The 23,644-nt window shown below is 45.3% G+C and overlaps 1 protein-coding gene across 1 annotated transcript in view; it reads right to left on the reverse strand.

Moving 5' to 3' along the window:
* The window catches only part of LOC147665684 (autophagy-related protein 2 homolog A-like), a gene marked incomplete at its 5' end in the record, with an annotated part of 884,401 nt that overhangs the window by 272,127 nt on the left and 588,630 nt on the right, over nt 1–23,644 (reverse strand). Inside the window, one exon of the mRNA XM_086949597.1 lies at nt 17,145–17,237. Within this exon, the coding sequence (XP_086805723.1) occupies nt 17,145–17,237 (93 nt within the window). The remainder of the gene's footprint in view (nt 1–17,144; nt 17,238–23,644) is intronic.

The following is a 23,644-nucleotide window of genomic DNA, read 5'->3' on the forward strand; positions in this document are numbered from 1 at the left end:
TGGGCGGAGCACAGGATATTCTCCTCTTACTCCTCCTACGCTAGAGAAACTGCTATATTCATTTTTTGCCGATCCTATTTCCTGTTGTGTTATGTGTTAGCTGCTGACCTGTTGGTCTGAAAGCGCTGGGACACTCCTTTGGAGTAGCTGAGCGCTATACAAAACCCTCCTATAACATAACATAACATTAAAAAACGTACTCCGTTTGTCCTGGCTGGTTCGGTGCAAGACCAACAAGGACAATACTGCATCGCATGGGGCATACTGGGTACAGAATCGGTCACCTTGGGGTGCTGCTACGGCCCCAATATTGATACACCGGATTTCTTTACCATGCTTTGGGGGAAAATTATGAAGATTGATTCCACTCACATCATATGGGGGGGGACTTCAATGCTACCCTCAATCTCGCCTTGAACAGATCTAACCCCGCATCGCACCACTGTAATAGGTCGCACAAAGTACTTCACTGTATAGTAACTGACGGAGGATTGGTAGACGCCTGGCGTCATATACATCCTCACACCACTGAAGGCACACACTTTACCACCCAGCCTGCGTCTTGGGCCCGCTTCGACTACTGTCTCCTTTCCCGTGGCTTAGGCCCCTTGATAATCGCGGTCACACACCTACCGAGTACATACTCTGATCATTCCCCTGTAAAACTGACTATCGCCTCCCCCGGCATATAACAATCCAAGCAGCATCTGGAGATTGTCGCCCCTTACGTTGCTCGATTCAGCGTTCCATAGGGAACTAGAAAAGGATATCACAGATTGTTTGCAGAGGGGGTCTGTTGATAGTGTTGAAAAAATTTGGGAGGCCTTTAAAGTCATGATACGTTGGTTTTGCATCTCGAAAAGTTTTGGTGTTTCAGCGAGACATCCAGGGAACATTGACAAAACTAGAAACAGAGCTCAAGGGACTGGAGACCCGGCTCTCTATGGGAGCCAATGGAATGACCCAACGGGAATTCCGCGCAAAGCTCTCAGACTACACGGATACCGCTGACTGAGAGACTAAATTCAGGGATAAATACTGGGTGGCTCGAAGATATGGAAAGGACGAACATCCAGACAGGGCTCCAGCAGAAACTATACAGAAGCCCAGCTTCTCTACTTATGTCCTGGAGGGGGTGGGTCCAGGGGGAGAGCTCTATAGAGACACTGCTGATATACTCAATATGTATACCACACATTACTCTTTGCTATATACCTCAGGCAGGCGGGACTCTCTTGACCTGGACAGTTACTTCGAAGATGCTGCTTTGGGTTATATGGGCAACTCGCAGAGGGAATTCATGTGTGCCCCCTTTGAACTGGACAAGATATGAGAAGCCATTATGCACAAGAAGTCCGGCAGGGCCCCTGGCCTAGATGGGCTCCCAATTGACTTCTACAAAACATACATAGATCAGTTAGCCCCCATCCTAAAGGAAGTGTACGAAGATGCTCTAAAGACAGGCATGCTCCCGCCATCCATGAGAGAGGCGCTTATCACCTCCCTCCTGAAACCTGGGAAGCAAGCAGATCAATGTGACTCTTACAGCCCCTATCACTCATCAATAGTGATACTAAAATTCTTGCTAAGGTCCTCGCTTATAGACTGAACCTGCTCATGGAGAAACTCGTCCTACCCGATCAAGCTGGCTTCATCCCCGGTTATGCGACCCTACATAACTTACGTACTTTCTTCTCCATATTACATAAAGTAGATCCTGACCGGCGCTGGTGGCGGTCCTTTTAGACTCTCCCAAAGCGTTTGACTCCTTTGAGTGGGATTACTTACTAGGCGTACTACAACGCATGGGATTCCCTCCATTATTTCTCTTGTGGATAGGTTTGTTGTACTGACTTCCAATGGCCAAAGTCCTGATTAATGGCCACTTGTCCCCAGCCTTCTCCATTACTACGGGCACCAGAAAGGGGTGCCCACTTTCTCCCCTGCTCTTTACCCTGGCGATTGAGCCCCTGGTGGCCAGGATACGGCAACATCACCAGGATAAAGCTTTACACTGCAGCTTGAGCCAAGTACGCGTATCTCTCCACGCGTGTGACATCATCCTCTACGTCAGTGTCCCACAACACAATATAAACCCGATCCTGAGCGAATTTATTGTCTTTGGCAAACTTTCCGAGATTCATATAAATTGGGGGAAGTCGCAAATATTCCCTCTCACCTCAGCGGCCATACAATTTCCCCTAGATTATCCATCAGGATGGTGCAGCTCAGACATGCGCTACTTCGGCATACGCATCTCCAGAGACTGAGAAGAGCTAATGCGCCTCAATTATGGCAAAACAATAGACCACATTTCATGCTGTGTCACAATAGATCTCACTGCCGCTTTCCATGTCAGGACATGCCTCACTGATTAAAATGGTGGTCCTTCCACTGCTTTGTACGTATTCCTTATCATCCTGGCAGGCACTTCTTCAAGGTGCTATATTCTGAAATGATCAGATTAATATTGGGGCAAGCAACCACGGCTGCAATGGAACATACTCACTAGGCCCTATTCTCAGGGAGGGTTTGATGTCCCAAACTTTGAACTGTATGGAGGCAGGGTGTGGCAGGGTGTTTGCAGCCATATTTTTAAAGTGTTTCGCTTCTCCCTCGAGGACTGTACTCTCCTCCATGATTAAACGTGTTCAAGATGCTGAAGCAGCTGTAGAGCTTGGGATAAGGACAGGTGGGGGTGTTCAACGTGGTTGCTGATCTGATCCTTGCCAATGTCAAGGGTGATACTTCCCAGATTTTCAAGTTACGCCCCTAAGGAGTAAGCAGGGGCTTTCTGCGGCTGAGTTGCCCTGGCACCGGCAGTGTACCGTTAATCAAGTGGCCTGGGATAAATATTCTCCACCACATGAGATTCCATTGCGGTCTATGCTTCAACCTCAACCCCAATATCCGATCTGGCGGGAAGCCAAAGGTCCCATTTCTGATGTTCGAATCCATCACCATTCTTTAGGTCCAGGGAAGGCATGGACTGTTCCCATGAGGCACAGGGTCAGACTGCATATGGCCATGTCTGAACAGGGGTGGCAGAGTGGGCTAAAGAACGGTGATGGATTAAACCCAGATCAGTTGACTGGGGGTGAGTACTTGTATTGTCAACGCTCCGTCCATCATTTCCTTTGGTTTTTCTTTGTTCGCCATAAGTTGGCAGGGAATGCTCAGACGTGAATCCCTAGCTCACTTTGCCACTGGATTCAAGCAAGCCGTGCTGAAGACGGCTGAAATGCCAGAAAACGGTCCTCAGTAGCTTATTTCCGATCCAGGGAAGGCATGGCTTGGCAGTTCGGGCTGGACTGTTCCCATGAGGCACAGGGTCAGACTGATTTACATATGGCCATGTCTGAACTGGGGTGGCAGAGTGGGCTAAAGAACGGTGATGGATTAAACCCAGATCAGTTGACTGGGGGTGAGTGCTTGTATTGTCAACGCTCCGTCCATCATTTCCTTTGGTGTCTCTTTGTTAGACAGCATAGACCCAGATTCATACTCGTAAGTTGAAGATATTTATCTCACAGACGACTAATTATGAGCGCATCTCTGCCGTGTGGATCTTATCATCCTTGAGTTTGTAGACTACGGATACAAATTTAATTTTGCTAAATCACACACTGCTTGCTATGCGGTGCTTTTTTGGGCTATGAGCTCAATAATGAAGGTCGGGGCTTGGCACCCCACTTTCTGGAGAAATGTGCATGCTTGCAATCTCCAACTACTTTGAAAAAACTTCAGCCTTTGCTAGGATTTTTAAATTTCGGGAGGTCTTACATTCCTGAGTATGCCCAGCGTATCAAGCGTCTTTATGCATTGATACAATCTACCTTTTCAAAAGCCAGATGGCTCCCCGGAACATTCTGCTATTTTGCATTCTTTGTAGTCCGATTTGCTTGAATCTAATTACTTGTTGACACGTGATAACCACACAAACCTGGTGATACGAATCGTTCCAGGCGCAGTGGGTTTCACTTACTTGACGAACAATGAAGTCGACACAGTACTTATTCCATACAAATCGCATTTGTACACTTCAGCCGAAATGCAGTTTTCCACTGTTGAAAATGTTTTGACAGCTTTGCAAATGGCGGTCCTGAAATAACGCGCACTAGCACAGGGGAAACGCATTCTGGTAGTTGCACCTTACCCTGCCTTAGAAGATGTGACAAAGGCGAGTGTAACAAACTCTAAAGCATTACATCCCCGTTGGATGCAATGGGCTACTTGTTTGACATCTCCTGATGTCACGTTTATTTTTAAACCCTATCTTCAGACAAAGGAGTTCTTGCAATATGAACACGTTCATCGACATCCTCCGTCTTTGCTTCCCTTAATGGAGTATTCATGTATCATCTACACGGATGGTTCGGCGCAACCGGCCACTAGTTCTAAACATGCTTATTCAGCGGCTTGTGCTATTGTGGCGGGTACAATGGTGAATGGAGAATTCAAGTCTAATATAGTGCATACACAGGTGCTAGGAGACTGTACTGCCTAATTGGCTGATCTGGGCGCTCTGGTTCTTGCTCTCGAGTATGCAGATCCGAGTGTTTCTACACTCATTGTGTGTGATTCCTACTACTGTGTTCAGTCTTTCAATGACAACTTATTCTTTTGGTCTCAAAATTAATATTGAGATTTTAAAGGCAGCGCCATTAAGCATAAAACGATTTGGGTTTGAGTGGCGGATCTTAAACAACGCCTGCCACTCACAAATGTTATACATACTCTTGGCCATCAGCGTGTGGGAATTGTTTGGCTGATGAAGCAGCCAAATCTGCAGTACCCACGTGTTCCGGTGCAGCCGTTACAAGGTCCATGACTGAGATTGATAATCAATCAATCAATCAATAAATCAATCAATCATATCATTTGTAAAGCGCACTACTCACCCGTGAGGGTCTCAAGGCGCTGGGGTGAGGAATGCTCCTACTGCTCAAAAAGCCAGGTCTTGAGGAGTTTTCTGAAGGTCAGCAGGTCTTGGGTCTGCCGTAGGTGGATGGGGAGGGTGTTCCAGGTCTTTGCAGCGAGGTGGGAGAACGATCTGCCGCTTAGGTCGCTCTTCGGAAGCGGGGGACTGGAGCGAGCTCGGCGGAGCGGAGCTGGCGGGTGGGGGTGTAGAAGCTGAGTCGTCTGTTGAGGTACGTTGGTCCGGTGTTGTGGAGTGCCTTGTGTGCCTGGGTGAGGAGCTTGAAGGTTATCCTCTTGTTGACAGGGAGCCAGTGCAGGTCTCTCAGGTGGGGTGTGATGTGGCTGCGGCGAGGGATGTCGAGGATCAGGCGTGCAGAGGCGTTCTGGATGCGTTGGAGCCGTCTCATGAGTTTGTCCGAGGCTCCTGCGTAGAGGGCGTTTCCATAGTCCAAACTGTAGGACGGTGGATATCTGACTATGGTTACCCCCAAACTTTTTGCCTGGTGTTTAGCTGGTTTTTGACATAGTTGGCCTGGGATCCTGCTATTCAGGGCCCCAGGCTAATTGCTCTCTCCTTAAAATGGACTCCATGTACCTTAGGTACATACACAATTGGATCTGGTTCACCTTATAGGACCCTGTAACAGTGTACCATAGGTACCCAGGACATAGGTGTAGCCAAGGCCTACCAGGGGCTGCAGCATGTATTGTGCCACCCCTGGCCTGGCCTCCATATTTGACACAACTGGCTGATCACTCAGCTGGGGTACGTTGGTGTAATCACCTCTTACTTAGATATAGTATCCCTATATCTAACCTTAACTGGACACATGTTAACTTATAAGCCACTCCTATGGAAGGCCTCTGCAATCCTGGAGGCAGAGTGCGTGGTTTCATGTGAGATGGTGCTCTAGCATGAGCTGAGCCTGTCTGCAGCTGTCAGGAACAACTCCCTTAGCTGTTCCGGGATATTGACATACCGTATACTCTTAAGTGCATTATAATCCTCGCGGTTATATGCTAACTTTGGTTTGGCTTTATCAAAACATGTCGAGTAAGGTGTCATACGATTTGGAATACTATCCCCTCGACAGATCTGTCGACGGGGATAGCATTCCACCCTTCTAGAGGGACACAACATGTACATAACCTGAACCCCGGTTAAAGTTAAACTCGAGCCTCAGCATCACAAAATGGATGCTGCCACCACAGACACAAGTCTGACCTCCTGCTGCTGGGAGTCCTTCCAGCGAGGGAGGCTTGGACAAAGGGTTTCCTGCCTTGGGAGGTGCGAGCACCACCCCAGACAGGATTTTGTGTATTGGGTAGGACAGGGCTGAATAGAATCAGACATGCCCAGGGCACACAAGGTGTCCTCGTGCATAAGTCAGTCCAAACCGGTGCTGGGGCCTTCCAGCCCCAGTCCTGACGCAGAGCTGGACAAAGGAAAGGGGGTTCAACCGCCCCCCTTCCTGGTTCCACCCAGAGGAGGGACCTAGCAGGTGATCCACCCCTCAGATTGGGAATAAGATGGGAGAAGTGCCATGGTACCTCATATCATCCTGAATCAACTTGAAAATAAGAAGACGACTGGACTTCGACATTCTGCTGCACAGAAGACTGAAGAGCATCTCCCTTGTGGCCTAGGAGTGGCCACCCTGTGAACACAGGCACCATCCAGCAACTCTACGTCTGCTTTGCCGCCGCCTCCTGCGGAGCCCAGAGCCTGACGAGACCCAGACTCCCAGACTTCTCACCACCTGATCCACAAAACCTGCAAAGAAGGGACCCGTGGAGGCACCGAGAGACGTGGGACCGGACATCTCGAAAGACCCCCGAGAAGCTGACTGCGCAGCACCCCAGGCACCCTCGACGCTGTGCTTTGGGGATTGAGAAGCCCCACAACTGAGCAGCCCTTGCACTAAAGATCAGCCCCCCAGGGTCTCCACGATCTGCGTGAGTCCCTTTTGCATCGTGCCACTCGACGCGCCATCCCGGCCACTTGCCACGTGGTCAGCGGCCATCTTGGCGACGAAACCTACAATTTACACTGCGAGTCTGGTTGCTCCAGACTTGCCCTCGCTCCTGTAAAAAGGAGCACCCGCTCTGACCTTGCTGGTCCGAGTGAGAAGCTTGCATCGATTCCTGCGTGGCTTGCATTAGCCAAGGCCTGTTTGCTCTGATCAAGAAGCCGACACCGCCAACAGCTAGAGCCTTCGGGGGACAGCTTGTGACCAACGCCTGGACGTCCTCGACCTCTTCGTGTCCACGTGGCTGCAGAGACAATCTTCACCTCATCGCCTGTTTGCACCCGACATCGCCTGGTTCCATCCTGGTTCCACGGTAGTCACTGGCTAGTGACTTTGAACATTGTCCCCTCTGCTTTCAGGTCTTCACCACTTCAGAACCACCCTTGGATCCACCGGAACTCTTCTCGTCTCGACGCCTGCAGCATCTTCAGCTCCAAGCACCATCGACCTGCGTGACGAAACCCGACACTACTTCGCACCTGTGCACCCTCTTCCTGTGGGTGAGGTAACTCAAACTACTGCTGACAAGGGCCTGGGTGACTGTTCTTCTCGTTTCAGTGGGGATAATGAAATTTTGGCAGCAAAAGCTGCAACTGCAGAGGGCTCTAATTATCCACAGGGTTTCCCTTCAAAGTATTCTTATCAGTTATCTCCTGAACAAGTTCTTTTTGCTAGAATACCTGGTGTTGGAGATCGGCTGATTCCCAACGCAGACCGCAGACACACTTTATTCAAAGCTGCACCCGAAGGTATGTCTTCAGCCCATGCTGCAGTGTCCGCGACTGTTTCTATCTTGCCGCAACGTTATTGGTGGCATGGTTTATATAAACATACCTGTAATTATGTGCTTTCTTGTGACATCTGTCAACAAATCAGGCCTTCTGGGGTGACACCTCCACCACAAACACAGCTTTGCATTGCAAATCGCCCCTTTGCTTGTGTATATCTTGATCACTGCAGTCCATTTACTTCTGATACTGCATATAATCACATTTTGGTTGCAGTTGAATCATGCACTAGATTCCTTCGGGTTTGGCCACAACACAGTGCTGACGCTCGAAATGTCATCAGGGATTTGCGTGTCTTTGTAGGGATTTTTGCCTGTGGCGCCTTTCATTCTGACAAAGGTCCAGCGTTCGCCTATAAGGCGTACAAGAACGCAATGAAGTCTTTGGGGGCGCTGGTGCAGTTTTCGTCTCCATATAGGCCTGAGGTCAACTCAATTGTGGAGTGAATGAACCGTGACTTAAAGCAATCTTTAAAAGCTAGAGTCTTGGGTACTGGCAGGAACTGGCTAGCCCATATGTATGGAGTCCAACGTGCACCTAAATCTCCCTAGAAGATCTCTGGGTGGGTGGACCCCATACGAGATGCTCTTTGGCCTCAAAATATTTGTGTATACCAAAAAACCTACAGTCTAGCTCATGTGTTTAAAAGCTTCACAACAAGTAAGGCACTTCCTCTCTTAAACCAACTCACGTGTAGTTTATCATTAAGGGGGAGACATCCCTTAAGGATTAGAACCCTCACTCACCCGAAGGATGACATGCTTCATCATATGGGTCCTCCTTACCAGTGGGGAAAACCTAGTCGCCACTGGGAGCTACCATTTCGTAGTTAACCCCTTCGCTGCGGCGGGAATTCCGCCGCAGCGCTAAGGGGGTGGGGTGGCCGAGCGGCGCTCGCATGCTCGTGATGGAGCTGCTCCGTCACGAGCCGCGGTTGAGCTGTGCTCGTGACGGAGTGGTTCCGTCATGGCCCGACCCGCTCAATGAAACTTCCAGCGCAGGCGCGAAGTTCGCGCCGCGCAGGCGCGCCGAGCGGGCCATGACGGTACCGCTCCGTCATGAGCACAGCTCAACCGAGGCTCATGAAGGAGCGGCTCCGTCATGAGCATAGAACGGGTTAAGGAAGGAGCTCAGAGATGTTTTATTTATAAGGATGGGTACTATTTCCATATTTGAGGATGAGGAGTGTAGTGAGGTATGCAGTGCTGTGTGAACAAATAGAAGAGTGAGCTAAAACGGTCTAGATAGAATCACTGACATTTGTTTTATTGATGTGTTCCACCTGACAGGATTAAAAAGAAACAGCACAGTGGTATGGATGTATAACCACTGTCACATTGTGGTCGACATGTTTCAGCCTATTGATTAGACCTCTGTATCAGCGGCTTTCTTCAGGACCAGATATAATAGTGATATTGCTGCTGCAACAAGTGAACTAAAGATAATAAAGGTATATACAACACCGGTATTCCTGCTTATCCTTTTTGTCAGGTTATACCCAAGGTATCCTCAGCTGTAGAATAGCCCTGCCTCACCTCAACCTGACAGGCTGCTCAGGAAGGAGGCCCCGCTCTGTCCGTCGGTACCTCGTCTCGTCTCTGAGCTCCTTCCTTAACTACAAAGTGGTAGCTCCCAGTGGCGACAAGGTTTTCCCCACTGGTAAGGAGGACCCATATGATGAAGCATGTCACCTTTGGGTGAGTGAGGGTTATAATCCTTAAGGGATGTCTCCCCCTTAATGATAAACTACACGTGAGCTAGTTTGAGAGAGGAAGGGCCTTACTTGTGAAGCTTTTAAACACATGAGCTAGACTGTAGGTTATTTGGTATACACAGTTAATATTTAGGGAACCTATACCTACTGGTCTTTAAACGTTCCCCTTCGACCCCCAATCTACGGTAGTGCTATCATCAAAATGTTTGCGCCAGACCGTGATGGTCTAGACGTTGCGGTGGCAGCCGCGACCTTTGACGTGGATAATCATTCTACTATGTTACAGGACCTCCAAGACACCAGTGCCAGTCTTGCTACTGAACATTTGCCTTCAGCAACAGATGCTGCACTGCTGATTCCGGTGGCCGGCTGGCTTCCGAAAGTTGGTGATCTGGTCCGAGAGAAGTTGGAGAACAAAAAAAAATGTGGTCCCTCTTATGGTGCACCGGTTCCAGTGCTTGTCTTAAAGGGTACTCGTACAGTCATTTTACCACCAATTTCTGGTCGCAAAGACAACCGCTACATCTCCATTGACAATGTCAATGTAGGAGAGTAGGGTCTGCTTTCCTATGGTCACTCCAATTTCTGCTTTTTGCCTCACTGGTTTTCGACTTAATGTGGCAGTGGGCCTGCTAATCAGACCCACAGCCTGCTGTTCTCTCTCTAAATTCACATCCATGTACTTTAGGTACATACCCAATTGGACATTGGGTCACCTTATCAGCCCCTGTACAGTGTACTATAGGTACCCAGGGCATAGGTGTATCCAAGGCCTACCAGAGGCTGCAGCATATCTTTTGCCACCCCTGGCTGGCTATCCAAACTGATACAACTGGCTGATCACCCAGCTGGGGCAAGGTCGTGTAAACACCCCTTGCTTAGATATAGTATACCTATATCTAAACCTATATCTGGACACATATACACCTATAAGTCACTCCTATGGCAGGCCTTATCAATCCTGGAGGCAGAGTGCTTGGTTTTATGTGAGATGGTGCTCTAGCATGAGCTGAGCCTCTGTGCAGCTGTCGGGACCAACTCCCTTAGCTGTTCTGGGATATTGCCATACCATATATATATATATATGTACTTGTTTGGCACTCTGTTCTTTCTTTTATCGGTGTTATGTTATTATGTTGCAGCCTTCCTTTTCCAATAAAGCGCCGGGACACTCTTTTTGAGTAGCCGTGCGCTATACAAAAGAATAAATAACATAACATAACATAACATAACATATACTCTTAAGTGCATTATAATCCTCGCGGTTACTTGCTAACTTTGGTTTGGCTTTATCAAAACATGTCGTGTAAGGTGTCACAGTGCTGACGCTCGAAATGTCATCAGGGATTTGCGTGTCTTTGTAGGGATTTTTGCCTGTGGCGCCTTTCATTCTGACAAAGGTCCAGCGTTCGCCTATAAGGCGTACAAGAACGCAATGAAGTCTTTGGGGGTGCTGGTGCAGTTTTCGTCTCCATATAGGCCTGAGGTCAACTCAATTGTGGAGTGAATGAACCGTGACTTAAAGCAATCTTTAAAAGCTAGAGTCTTGGGTACTGGCAGGAACTGGCTAGCCCATATGTATGGAGTCCAACATGCACCTAAATCTCCCTAGAAGATCTCTGGGTGGGTGGACCCCATACGAGATGCTCTTTGGCCTCAAAATGTTTGTGTATACCAAAAAACCTACAGTCTAGCTCATGTGTTTAAAAGCTTCACAACAAGTAAGGCACTTCCTCTCTTAAACCAACTCACGTGTAGTTTATCATTAAGGGGGAGACATCCCTTAAGGATTATAACCCTCACTCACCCGAAGGTGACATGCTTCATCACATGGGTCCTCCTTACCAGTGGGGAAAACCTAGTCGCCACTGGGAGCTACCACTTTGTAGTTAAGGAAGGAGCTCAGAGACGAGACGAGGTACCGACGGACAGAGCGGGGCCTCCTTCCTGACCAGCCTGTCAGTTCATACGCTTTGGAATACTACCCCTTTGCCAGTCCTGGCGACGGGGGTAGCATATCACCCTTCTAGAGGGAGAAGACATGTTACTTTGCTTAAATGCGGTTAAATCTAACCAGAGCCCAAGCATCACAAAATGGATGCTGCTGCCACAGACACAAGTCTGGCCTCCTGCTGCTGACCGAAACTCCGGCAGGGGAGGCATGAACAAATGGTATCCTGTCACAGGGAGGTGTTACACCATCCCAGACAGGAGATAGTGGATTGTAGCAGGGAGGGTTGAATGGAACTAGACACTGCCTGGGGAGCACAAGGCGTCCCATGCATAGCCCAGTTCAAACCAGTGCTGGGGCACTCCAGCCCCAGCGTGAAACTGGACAAAGGGAAAGGGGTGTAACCACCCCCTTCCCAGGTTCCACCCATAGGAGGGACCTAGCAGGTGATTCAGCCCCGTGATTTGGAATAAAGTAAGGAGCTGTGCCAATGCAAGTTAGATCATCCTGACTGAAACTTTGAAACATACATCTGGACCCTTCGACATCCTACTCGACGTAGAAGACTGAAGAATCTCCCTTGTGGTCAAGGAGTGGCCACCCTGTGCAAGCAGGCACCATCAGCGCGACAAGACTTTCTTTGCCGTTGCTCCCGCCGGAGCTCGAACGACCGAGACCGACAAGACCTGGACTCCCAGACTTCCAACAGCCCGATCCACAGTCCTAGCAAAGCTTAGACCCGTGGAGGCGACGAGAGACGTGGGACCGGCCATCTTGAAAAGTCGACGAAGTGCTTCCTGTGCAGCTCCCGAGGCTCCCTCGACGCTGTGCTTTGGGGTACGAGAAGCCCCAGCCCCGAGCAGCTTTTGCACCAAAGATCACCTCTCCACACTCGCTGAGTGCTGCGTGGGGCTCTTTTGCATTATCCTGCTCGAAGCATTGTCCGGTCGCTTGCCCGTTGGCTAGTGGCCTCTGTGACGACGAAACTACGAAACTACACTGCTGGTCTGGTTGCTCCAGACTGGCCCCAGCTCCCCTGAAAAGGAGCCATCGATCTGACCTTCCCGGTCCGATCAAGAAGACATCTTTGAATCCTGCGTGGGTTGCCTTTGCCAAGGCTTGGTGACTGAATCGAGTACCGACACCGCCGACAGCAAGAGCCTTTGTGGGACAGCTGGTGTTCACCAGCTGGTCATCCTCGATCCTTCCTGGTCCACGTGGCAGCGGAGACAAACACCTCGACATCACCTGATTGCAACCCGACATCGCCTGGTTCCTTCCTGGTTCCTCGCTGGTCACTGGCTAGTGACCTGAACTCTGTCCCCTCTGCTTTCAGGTACTCTACATCTTCGATCCACCCTTGGATCCAACCGGACTCTTCTCTCCTGGCCGCCTGCAGCATCTTCATCTACAGGCTCCATAGAACTCCACAACGAAACCGGACACACTTTGGCACCTATGCACCCGCTTCCTGTGGGTGAGGTAAAGAGCTAACTCCGGTGCTCCCATAGGGGATTACACCTCTAGTGTCCTAGTTTTAAGTGGCTAAATTCTAGTCCAGTCAAAAGTCTCCGAAACCTGTAACTTTCTGATTTTTGAGCACCATTGACTTGCATGGTAAACGCGGTTGCCTATAGACTCTGCACCCGTATCCTGTGGGCCTCTCCCGACCTAACCTTCGTTAGTCCAGTGTAGGCCCAGCGATTCCTAAGGCCCTAGGCCTGTTCATTGTTCGAGACGTGGTACTTATACCACTTTCTTAATATATGGTTTGAGTGGCCACCCGGCCTATCCATAATTGTGCAGCTTATTGTATATTATACTGTGTCCTTTGTTTAACGCTTGTGCTCCTGGTGCTCATAAAGAGTTAAGGGGATTATTCTAGAAATAAATACATATATTTTATAATATATAACTTGTGTGGTGTCCTTTCATTTGGTATTAAAAGGGATTGCATATGGTAAAACAGCTGGCTTCACATGCCCTCTGAGTTTAGCCTAAGACTGCTTTGTCCACGCTACCATTAGGATAGCTGGTCTATAAGGTTGACTTACAACCAATCACCATAAGGGTCGTTTGGACTGGTACAAGGTGCTCACTAGAATTAGTGGTCATCATATACCAGGCCAACTTCTCACAGGCAAGCTACAAAATCTGGCCGATTCTGAATAGTGTGAAGCCTGCTGTTTCTTGCCCCACAATTTCTAGGGAACCTGGGGTTGGCGCAACTTTCAATTCACCAAACAACACTGTCATCGAGATGGACCCTTTTGTTGACCGTTTGCCTGTTCCCCCAGCTTCCTCCAGCAAATCGGAATTTGAATACGAATATCCCACAAGTGAGTCGTTGCATAGATTGCCCGAGAGTCCTTTACATCATGGCAGTTTTTCTTATGACTCGTCCTCCATCTCCTCAATTGGCCCTACCAAATTCACTATTTTTCTCTCCTGGTTTAAGCAGACTTACTTAGTTCCTCCCTGGACATACATCTGGTTGGTGCTCAGCTTAATTTTTCTCTTCATGTCAATTGATTTTGTGACAGTGTTTTTCCTACTCATCAAGGTCACTACTTACCAGAACGCTTAGCTGTGAACTTGGTTGATGGTATTTTGCCCCCCAATTATCTTCCCACGCCATGAAACGTGAGCAGACTCTTGTTACCATTTCAGCGTTCCCTGTTGCTGATGGTATCTTCTGAAATAAAGTGGATTTCCAAGTCCAATGGCAGATGGAAATCATGAACGATCCATACGTCTTTAGTGTCTGGATGGGTGATGTGGTAACACAGGACATACATTCAGATGATTGGAATGTGCATGCAGTACAAACATTGTTTTCAGATTTAAAATATTATGCTGATTTTAATGCTGCAGCTTTATATTTGAATTCTGGCACTTATGCTGATTTGTTCTGTTATCAACATTATGGGCATAATTTCCTACATAAGACTAATACATTACGACCTGTAGTTAATTACACACAATGGGAACATTGACCTACTCCTTTGAAAGGGAGCTCAAAAACGCTTAGAAGACAATTTACATACTTCACAGACTTTGACAGGTCTTTTCCTGAGTCCTATTATTTTAAATTGAATGTTTCTTCAACTCCCAAAGTCATGTTAACCCATACTAAATTCATTTATTCTAACTCTTTTAGACATGAGCTGTCAATAAGGGTTTATGATCATTGGAAGGCCACCATTGATTTGAAATCGATCTGGGGTTCTAAAAACTGTCAGGTGCAAGGCAGTGAAGCCTTACATCGTGCCTGCCTTATACCAGCACAAATTATGTTTTTAAATGATACAGTGTACCAAACAACTTGTTTTGGCTTGGCCACTGCAAAGAAAATGAACGCCCCTGCCATTCCCTCTATAGCTGAAAATAACAATTGGCGCTCATACACAAATTATACCATTGATACATTACAAAATGTAATTCCAAATAACACATTTAAAATGTCTGAACTGGATACTTTGGGTTGGTTAGTTTGGCAGACACATTCGAGTGCCTGCCAACTACGTTTTCACAACACTACCTTCGGTTTTATGCAGGACACGCCCGCCCCATATTTCCAGATACCCATTCAGTAACAACCTATTCGGCTGGTAAATTATGTCAACAGTGGTTGCAGCACTCTACACTTTCGTCCGTTAAACAACACTTATCGTTGTTGTCCAATAACATTAATTTGGCCAACTTTGTCTTGGGACCCAGAGTTCCTAGAACAAAGAGATACATTTACACAACTTACAATGAAATATGGAAACTTTCGCAAATTGAAGCTGCATCTCGTTTTCGGGAAATTGACCCAGCAAACTTAGAAAAGGTTCTTGCTGTTGTCGACATCAGTATTAGTAAGCTATCTTCCTGCATTTACACTTTAGATAATATTGTTTCTTCTGTTATAGATATTATACAAGAAGATGTGTCTCTATTATATCATGGGCAAAATCAATTGCGTTCTGTGATGTAACTCGCATGGACTTTGCAAACTCTAAAAAAGGGGAAAGTACTATGGGATTAATTGAATGCATCTACTTTGTTTTTACCATTTAATTTAACTGAGAAACAGCAGTTTATGTCCATGAAAGATGCAATATACACTCTGCTACACATAGAAAAAATAGACCCTTTGCCCTTTTCTGTAGCGTAAACTGACTCTGCTGTTTGGCTAATTCATGGGGTTATATATTTTCCTTTCTCACTGTTCCAATTCAGTTCCTGTATGAAACATTACCCAATAGGCCGCTTTGAACCCCTGGGTAGCGCTTTTCTGTGTGAACTATGGTCTTTGCCTTTTACCTACCGTTTGCGGCAAGAAAAAGAAGTATACCTTACAGGGAAGGACTGATACTATAGTAGGTCATTCCCTTGTTTGCAAAAATATAAAGTTGCACGGAGCATGTAATATGTCAGCTCCGAACCTTGCATGATTTAAAAAAAATAATAACATGTTACTTTTTCTCACATCGATCTAACCGAAAATTAAGAATTTCAAAGGTTTTAAATATAGCAGTGCTGTTCAGCTGCCATCATAGGGCATGGAAAAACAGGAACTGATATCACAGCTTTCGGGAGTGCCTTATGTGGCTCCTTGCTGTCACATCTAGTGGAGGGACAGCCACGAGGGAACAGAGTTGGTACTAGCTAGCACCACTAGGGAGCCAACACTGTGTGAAGAATTTCTGGTTGCAGTCCAACGTCTGGAGGAATTTAAAAATGAGGAATCTGGGGGGAGATGTATCGAGCTGTAGCTATGAATGGCATTTGTTCTAAATGCTATTGCTTGTAATAAATATAAATAAAGAAAAATGTGATACACAAATAGGGGCAGTTTGTTTTTTGAAACCCTCTAAGTGCTTCCTCGAAGCTTGAACGAAACCGGTGCTGTTGAACTCATGATCATTGAACAACTTTTGACATGAGATAATTCACATGCTCTTGGGAATAGTGACACATCAGATGAATCCTTGAACTCTATAGGTTAGTTTGTCCGATGATCAGTCACATTTCCAGTGTGATGACCTATGTCACACTGCCTCTCTTGGAGCCCTTTCTCCCCACATGCAGCATTCTGGTGAAAGACAAGAATAAAAATAATTCTATATTCCATATGTTCTTATATGATAGGCTCTGTTAATAAACCTAAACAAAAACATGGGAGGAATAACACTAATATCAGGGCAGTACTGTCACAAAATCCTTGTACAAAAAGGGTGGTGGGCTTGACACCTCTGACTCAGCTGCTCACCTTCTACTGTCTATCTATAACTGTGAATTAAAATCAGCAGCCAGCAATTGCAGATGATTCTGAAAGGCTTGTAAAATGGTGGAAGATTTAGGGTAATTTACCAGACACTCAGGGAATTACAATAATAATAAGGGCAAGAGTGCATGCAGGGCCAAGGAGTCAATAACATTAAGAACAATTTCCACTTCAAAGTAGGCAGATGTTCTGCACTGATCAACTGAAGAAAGCAATATCCCCTGGGCACAAAAAATAGCTCAAAACTACTCTCATCAAGTCATGTCTTTGCAAAAGCACAAACGTCTGTCCCAGACATCCATTGCACTATTACGTGAGGCTCATGCCTGCAAATATATAGGAGTACATCACCACCCATTCCAAAGTAGGAATACTATAACTCCCAGCTCTATGGTGCAGAAACGTGTGTAGCACATTCTAAGCAAAGGCAAACACTGAAAGACTTTAAGGATATAGAAGTTCCACATACCTCAGGAGGAAGGTGGCTGTATCCACAATGATATTACTGGACAGGGTAAAGGTTTCAGCAGTGATGAAAACTCGCACTGGAAGGTAGAGCGGCCTAGGCACAGAAACAGAAGCAATGTGTCAGAATACAGGTTCATAGAAGAACGCCTTAAAGCAGGGTTGACTCCGCACGGTGACCAAAGGTATCATTTATCAAGTTGTGAACGGGGGACAAGCAATCAGGATACACAATGACAAAGTAAGACTCATGAAAATTTAGATTGGGGTCCAGTAAATGGCATTTGAACTTCCAGTCGAGACAATATGAAACCACTGTAGTATGCTCGTGCCTCTGTGATGAGTATTCAGATACATTTCCTATTTCTTTGTAGGTTTTACAGGACATTTACATGCACATATTTGTTACCCGTTTTGGAGGGACACGTTTTTATGAGGTGCAGATATTTTGCAAATATTACCCTCTAGTGAAATGTGTCTGATTGTGGGTGATTTTCTTGGAGCTGCGACCCGGTAAGAGCTTACCTTATAAATTCACATGAAGATCACAGAGGCAAATAATATTTTGATTGTTAAAACACACACAAATGCGATTAGGAAGAGGGAACAGAGACTGGGCTTCAGCATAAAGATATGAACTGAAGATTATTAGGGGCAATGTAGAGAGGAAGACGTCAGGCTGGAAGGCAACACAGCCTTCGGAAAGGGAATTCAAAGAAAGGGATGTTAACCAATCAGGTGACTGCTCCACTGAATAACTAACTCTTCTCACACTGAAGGGATGACAAGGGAAGGCTATAAGGTAAGGAGTTCATAGCAATGCTCAGTTAGCTCTAGCACACCTTTGTGATGAAGCCGAATTGCCACCATTGTTCCATGGTAAAGGCTGGCAAGTTTATCGCAGCGCTTATGGAATGCCAAGTCATGGCGGATGTTATTGTGTAACCCTAAAGTGTTTGAAAGTGTTCCATCCTATTACCACAGCTTGGGAGCGATTTCTTTTTTTGTATACCAAGATGTTTTAGGAATGAATTGACTAGATAGTATGGAATTATATAGTATAACCATTTCTATAGTTCGTGTAATATTGTCACTATCTTCAACAAAATATAAGTACCGACATAGCCTCTTAAGGTCAGCTGATGCATGGGCTATCAGGCATAAAACACCATGAAGATAAGTAGGCATTACACTGGTACTTAGAAGAGAATTTGTCAAACACCAAAGCATACCAACTTTGATCCTCACACAGGATATGATCAAAGTGACCGAAACACAAACTTACATCCAGTGCACTCCCAAGGAGAAGCGGTTTACTCATTTACAAACGCACTTCCACTTCTTGTCATGTTTATAAAGCACTATATAAATACAATTACAATACAAAACAATTAACAAGTAAAGTGAACTTTTGAAGCAGATGGCGTCTTTGTATAAAGATAACCAATGATCCTTTATATTTCAAGCTATGTTTGTATTTACCATTAACTCCTTTAGGACTAGAAATTTCCTTAGCATTGTGTTTAATGCCCTGCTGCTAGGACTACCCATTGTATTATCCTACTGAAAGCTTGGTCTGTTGCATAATTATTATTAATTGTTGTCCAGCTGCAACACATTCATGCAGCTAAAAACAGATATTTCAACAAATCCCTCAAAAACTATTTGAAGGGATCTCTCTTTCTCTCAATTTAGTACTAAATAGATTATTTCAAATAGTTGTATCCAGAAGCCCTTTTTTCCCTTAAATTACCACAAGATGTATCTCGCAAATCTCAAAACTCAGGAGCGGGTGTCATCCCAACATCCTCTCGGCCACATCACATCCGTCTCTTATGATTATCTTTTTGTAAATGGGTACTTGCCCACGCACAGTTAATGATTCCAGGTATAATCATCATATCCCCTACTTTTATTGCTCCACCCGTGCACAAAACCTTGCCCTACTCGGATTACCATTTGCCATATCTAATATGTTCACATACCTAACCGAGGCAATCTATTTCAATGCAGTCTGGGTTCCACTGGTGTCCATTTTTTTTGCAAATTTCAGTTCTTACTAGTAATATTAAACAGTACAGCGATTTTCTGACTGCTTTCTTTGCCCCCTTCTTTGCCAATTTCTAATCCCAAAAAGACCAATGCAAGGCCTACCTTTGTCCCTCATTCGAGGATTGCACTCAAAACTTTATCCACACCTCTCCAACAGGTCTCCACAGCCGGGGATTCAAAGAACATGTGTGCATCATTGTCTGCCAGCTCCCCACATATCCTGCACGTAGCTTCTGCCACATCCTTAAGCTTCAACATCTTGACTGGTGTCCAATAGCATCTTTATAAATTAAAGAGATGATTCCTCCTGGGGCGTGGCTTGCGCTCCGCTACGTGATGGCGGTCAGCGCTTGAGCTCCGGGTAAGCAGCAGCTGTCAGGACGCTTTTGGAATCCCTTTCAGCGACGCTTTCCTGTCCGAACACGGCAATTCATGTCGGAATGTGCCGGGAATGTGTTGAAATGGGCAGATATCGCTGACGACGGCGTGAACATCATTTTCCAGTGATTTGCAGGTCTACTCACTGGATTTCACAAGCGGCCACCATTTTGTTTCCTGTGGTGGCGTCGCTCGGTTTTTCTGCACAAGGCACTATGGCAAACTCCTGGGGACAAGATAATTATTTCACGCCTGCACTCTGTAATTCTTTCTTTTTTTACAAAAAGCTGTTGCTTGCTCCAGGGTGTACCCTCCTTCAGGGTACAAGTAATCAATAGAAATGCGTGACCCTTGATTGAGTAACGTCCGCTGGTCACAGCCTGAGCCCCATGGTGAGGGTTGTAGTTTTTCACAAAAGGTTTCTGAAAGGGAGTTCAAGATATTTCAAAACATCTTTATTTTCATTTGATTTCTTAAAGTTGATTCTTCATAATAAACAATCCAGACTTCAAAATACATTGATGTTTTGTCCAATGCATTTCGGCTAGGTCATAGCCTTCGTCAGGGACATGCTCTACACTTTAAATAATCACAATTAGGAATACTTCAGAGGCCATATATATCACACATACCATCTAATTTCTATCATTAGATAATCCAATGTTGAGGCTCTAATTATCATGTGATTGGAGTGAGTTATCCAAAAAACGGAGGTGAATGGACTCTGTGAAACTAATTAGCGTTTTTTAAAAAAACGTTCTGTAAAAAAACTAATCAGCGTTTTAAAAAAGTTGTGTAAGTGTCCCTTCACCAACATGCGAGTGGTGAACTGTGCGCTAAAGTATAAAATAAGTAACAGCATACTGTGTTCAAAACCAGGTGATTGAAAATGACTTGGAGTTGCATTCCTTTCGAAACCGGCATGTCAGAAACATACAAGCTAGTTCATTCGGGGTAATAACAACCTGTGCGCAAAACCAAGTGGCTGAAAAGATTAACAAGTGACCGCGAGTGACATTCATTCAAAACCCGACATGTGAGAAGGGCTTGGTGCACGCTTACCGGTTAAAGGTAACTCCTGTTCCCAAACGTCATTCCCTAGAGGTGCTGTTTACCGACTGTGGTCGGGCGTGTGAATTAAATCACTACGTAAATCTATGGGTATAGAAAGCGGACTGGGTCCGAAAAGATTGTATAATGCGGCCATGTTGAGCTGGGTTGAAAACGTGAACAATTATTCGAAATCATGCAGATACATATAATATTGTCCATCAGAAAATGAACTGTTATCATAGATAGCAGCTAAATTCAGTCCGATCGTTCATACCAATTGGTTTCAAGGTTTCCAATTTGAAAATCCAGAAATGTTCTCTTTGTAGAAGAGTCTTATGATTGTCAACCCCTTCTCGTTTTTTCACCACTTCCAAGATGGTGTATCTGAGTTGGCTGATATTGTGTGAAGCTTCACAAAAATGATTAGCCACTGTCGATTTTGTGTGTCTATTGCGAATGTTTGATTTATGCTCATTGAGCCTGATCTTTATCTTCCTCTCAGTTTTGCAATACGAGGATATTCTCAATATCACAGACCAACGAGCAGATACATTCGCCTTCTCAGCTGATGAGGCGACCCGTATTTATTCTTTAATCCACGAGGAAGCATCAGAGACTACTTCACACAGAAATAAAGAGCAAAATATCAGACAACTTTTCTATCTGTCAAAAAGGGCAATTAATCAAAGACTTCATGCGAGTACATTGGTAAAATACCACAGAGCACTTCGTATTCCTAGGGGCTTGAGAATTGCCCTCAAGCCCTCATTGTGTAAAAATTCACTAAAGTTCAAAGAAAAGTGGTTCGCTATCCTGAACAAATGTTCTTTGGACCTCATCCTTCTAATTATCGAAGAACTGTCTGCTATTCTGGAGGAGTTACAAAAAGAAATAGACACAGTAACTGAGGAACTCACTAAAAGCACAACATCGGAGGACTGGGCAAAGATATTGGAGGACATTAATGTCCAATTGACAAAACACACTCAAGAGGTAAATGATAGAAAAATTAGGAAGCTACGACGGGACACTGTGGATTACAAACTCGGGGAGGTATACACATGGGCAGAGGTGTATGCCCGCCGTAGACAGAATAAGCCAGAAACACAGGGCACGGATACATCATCGACCGGTAGTGATCAATCCTCAAGACCCAGAACAAGTGGAAGACCTCGGCAGCAACCACAACAACAACCAACAAGAGACAATCAGCTCCCCGGGAGTTCAGGTCTGGTACAAAACTTGGCACAAACAAGAAGGGAGGAACCTTTTTTAGAGGAGGGCCAACAAGAAAAAGAAGACCCAGGAGGGGCAAAGGGAAAAGACAAGGAACCACCAAATACCAGGAGTGTAACAGCGGAGAAAAAGAAGGACAAACCCAAGAAAGCCACGACATGAATAACTTAGTCATCAATATTTCAAGCACTAAACTGGATTACATTTCTACTGAAACATTACAGAAAGGGATGTCATTCGTCCCCACCACTGAAACGAATAGACTTGAGTTGGAAGTTAACTTCTATAAACTAATGAGGAAACTACGCCTTAGACATTTTTTTGATAATGTCATAACAGAGAGAAGTGACAATAAAGAAGATCAATTGTTGGGATTAACACCACACAGCACATATGAGGCACCTGTGTCCCATAAAACTTTAGACACTTTTGAGAATTTGGTTAAGTTAGAACTAGCCAAATTGAGCTTTAAGGCTAAAACAAGACAACACAATCTCACTCAAAAACAGACGGATGCCCTCCGGAGAATTGCAAATAACCCAAACATAATCTGTCAGAAAGCTGACAAAGGAGGAGCCATAGTAGTGATGAATATTTCACATTATGAACAGGAGGTGGAGAAACATCTTGGGGATAGAGAAGTGTATTTACCTTTGGATTACAATCCCACTGAACAATTTGCAAAAACCTTAAAGGATATCATAAACAAAGCTTTTGATGACGGAACCATAAATGAGAGAACCAAAAGATTTTTAAGTATCAATCATCCAAGAAGTCCGGTAATACATATGTTACCGAAGATACATAAAGACTTGGAGCATCCTCCTTTTCGTCCCATAGTGTCAACGGTTGGAAGCATACATCAACCAGTAGGGCAACTGTTGGATAGACACTTACAATCTAATGTGATGAGAATGAAGACATTTGTGAAGGACATGACCCATTTTTTGGAAAAGCTAGGAATGATCCAGATGGAAGAGAATGAACAGATCATACTATGTAGCATGGATGTTAAATCTTTATATACATCCATCCCTCACCAAGATGGTATCGAAGCAATTGAGCATGCTTTGCTCAACACAGAGATGGAACTGGATTTCAAGGTGTTCCTAATGGAACTATTACAATTCACACTTTTTCATAGCTATTTCAGATGGAAAGAGCAATTCTATTTACAACTAACTGGAACCGCTATGGGAAACTCGGCAGCTCCTGTCTATGCGGATTTGTACATGGAATATTTCGAAACAAATCATATCCTGAGTCAAGAACCTTGGAAATCCAAGACTAAAACCATATTAAGGTACATTGACGATATGTTCATAATATGGACTGGCCTGGAATCTGAACTAAGGGACGCTATCAATGAGCTGAATACACGCGATGGACGCATTCAATTTACATCAGAGATGAACACAACTAAAATCACATTTTTAGATGTGGAAATACGTAGGAAAGGATCTCAGTTTGAAACAGACATCTATCGCAAATTGACGGATCGCAATAATTTATTGCATCACAACAGTTTCCATAATGATCCTTTGAAAAAACATTTGCCATATTCGCAAATGTTGCGAGTGAAAAGAATTGTATCACCACCGGAAATGGCAGAGACCAGAATTAAGGAGATGGAACTGAGATTTAAAATGAGAGGGTATCCTCAGAAAGTACTGGATGATGCCAAATCCAGATGTGCTCAGAAAGACAGAAAGGAACTATTGATCCAAGCCACCAAAAAGGAGAACACAAGAATTGTGGTTGTATCAAAATACACAACAAAAAGTA

Source organism: Lissotriton vulgaris, unplaced genomic scaffold, assembly GCF_964263255.1.
Source record: "Lissotriton vulgaris unplaced genomic scaffold, aLisVul1.2 SCAFFOLD_672, whole genome shotgun sequence".
Lineage (NCBI taxonomy): Eukaryota > Metazoa > Chordata > Amphibia > Caudata > Salamandridae > Lissotriton > Lissotriton vulgaris.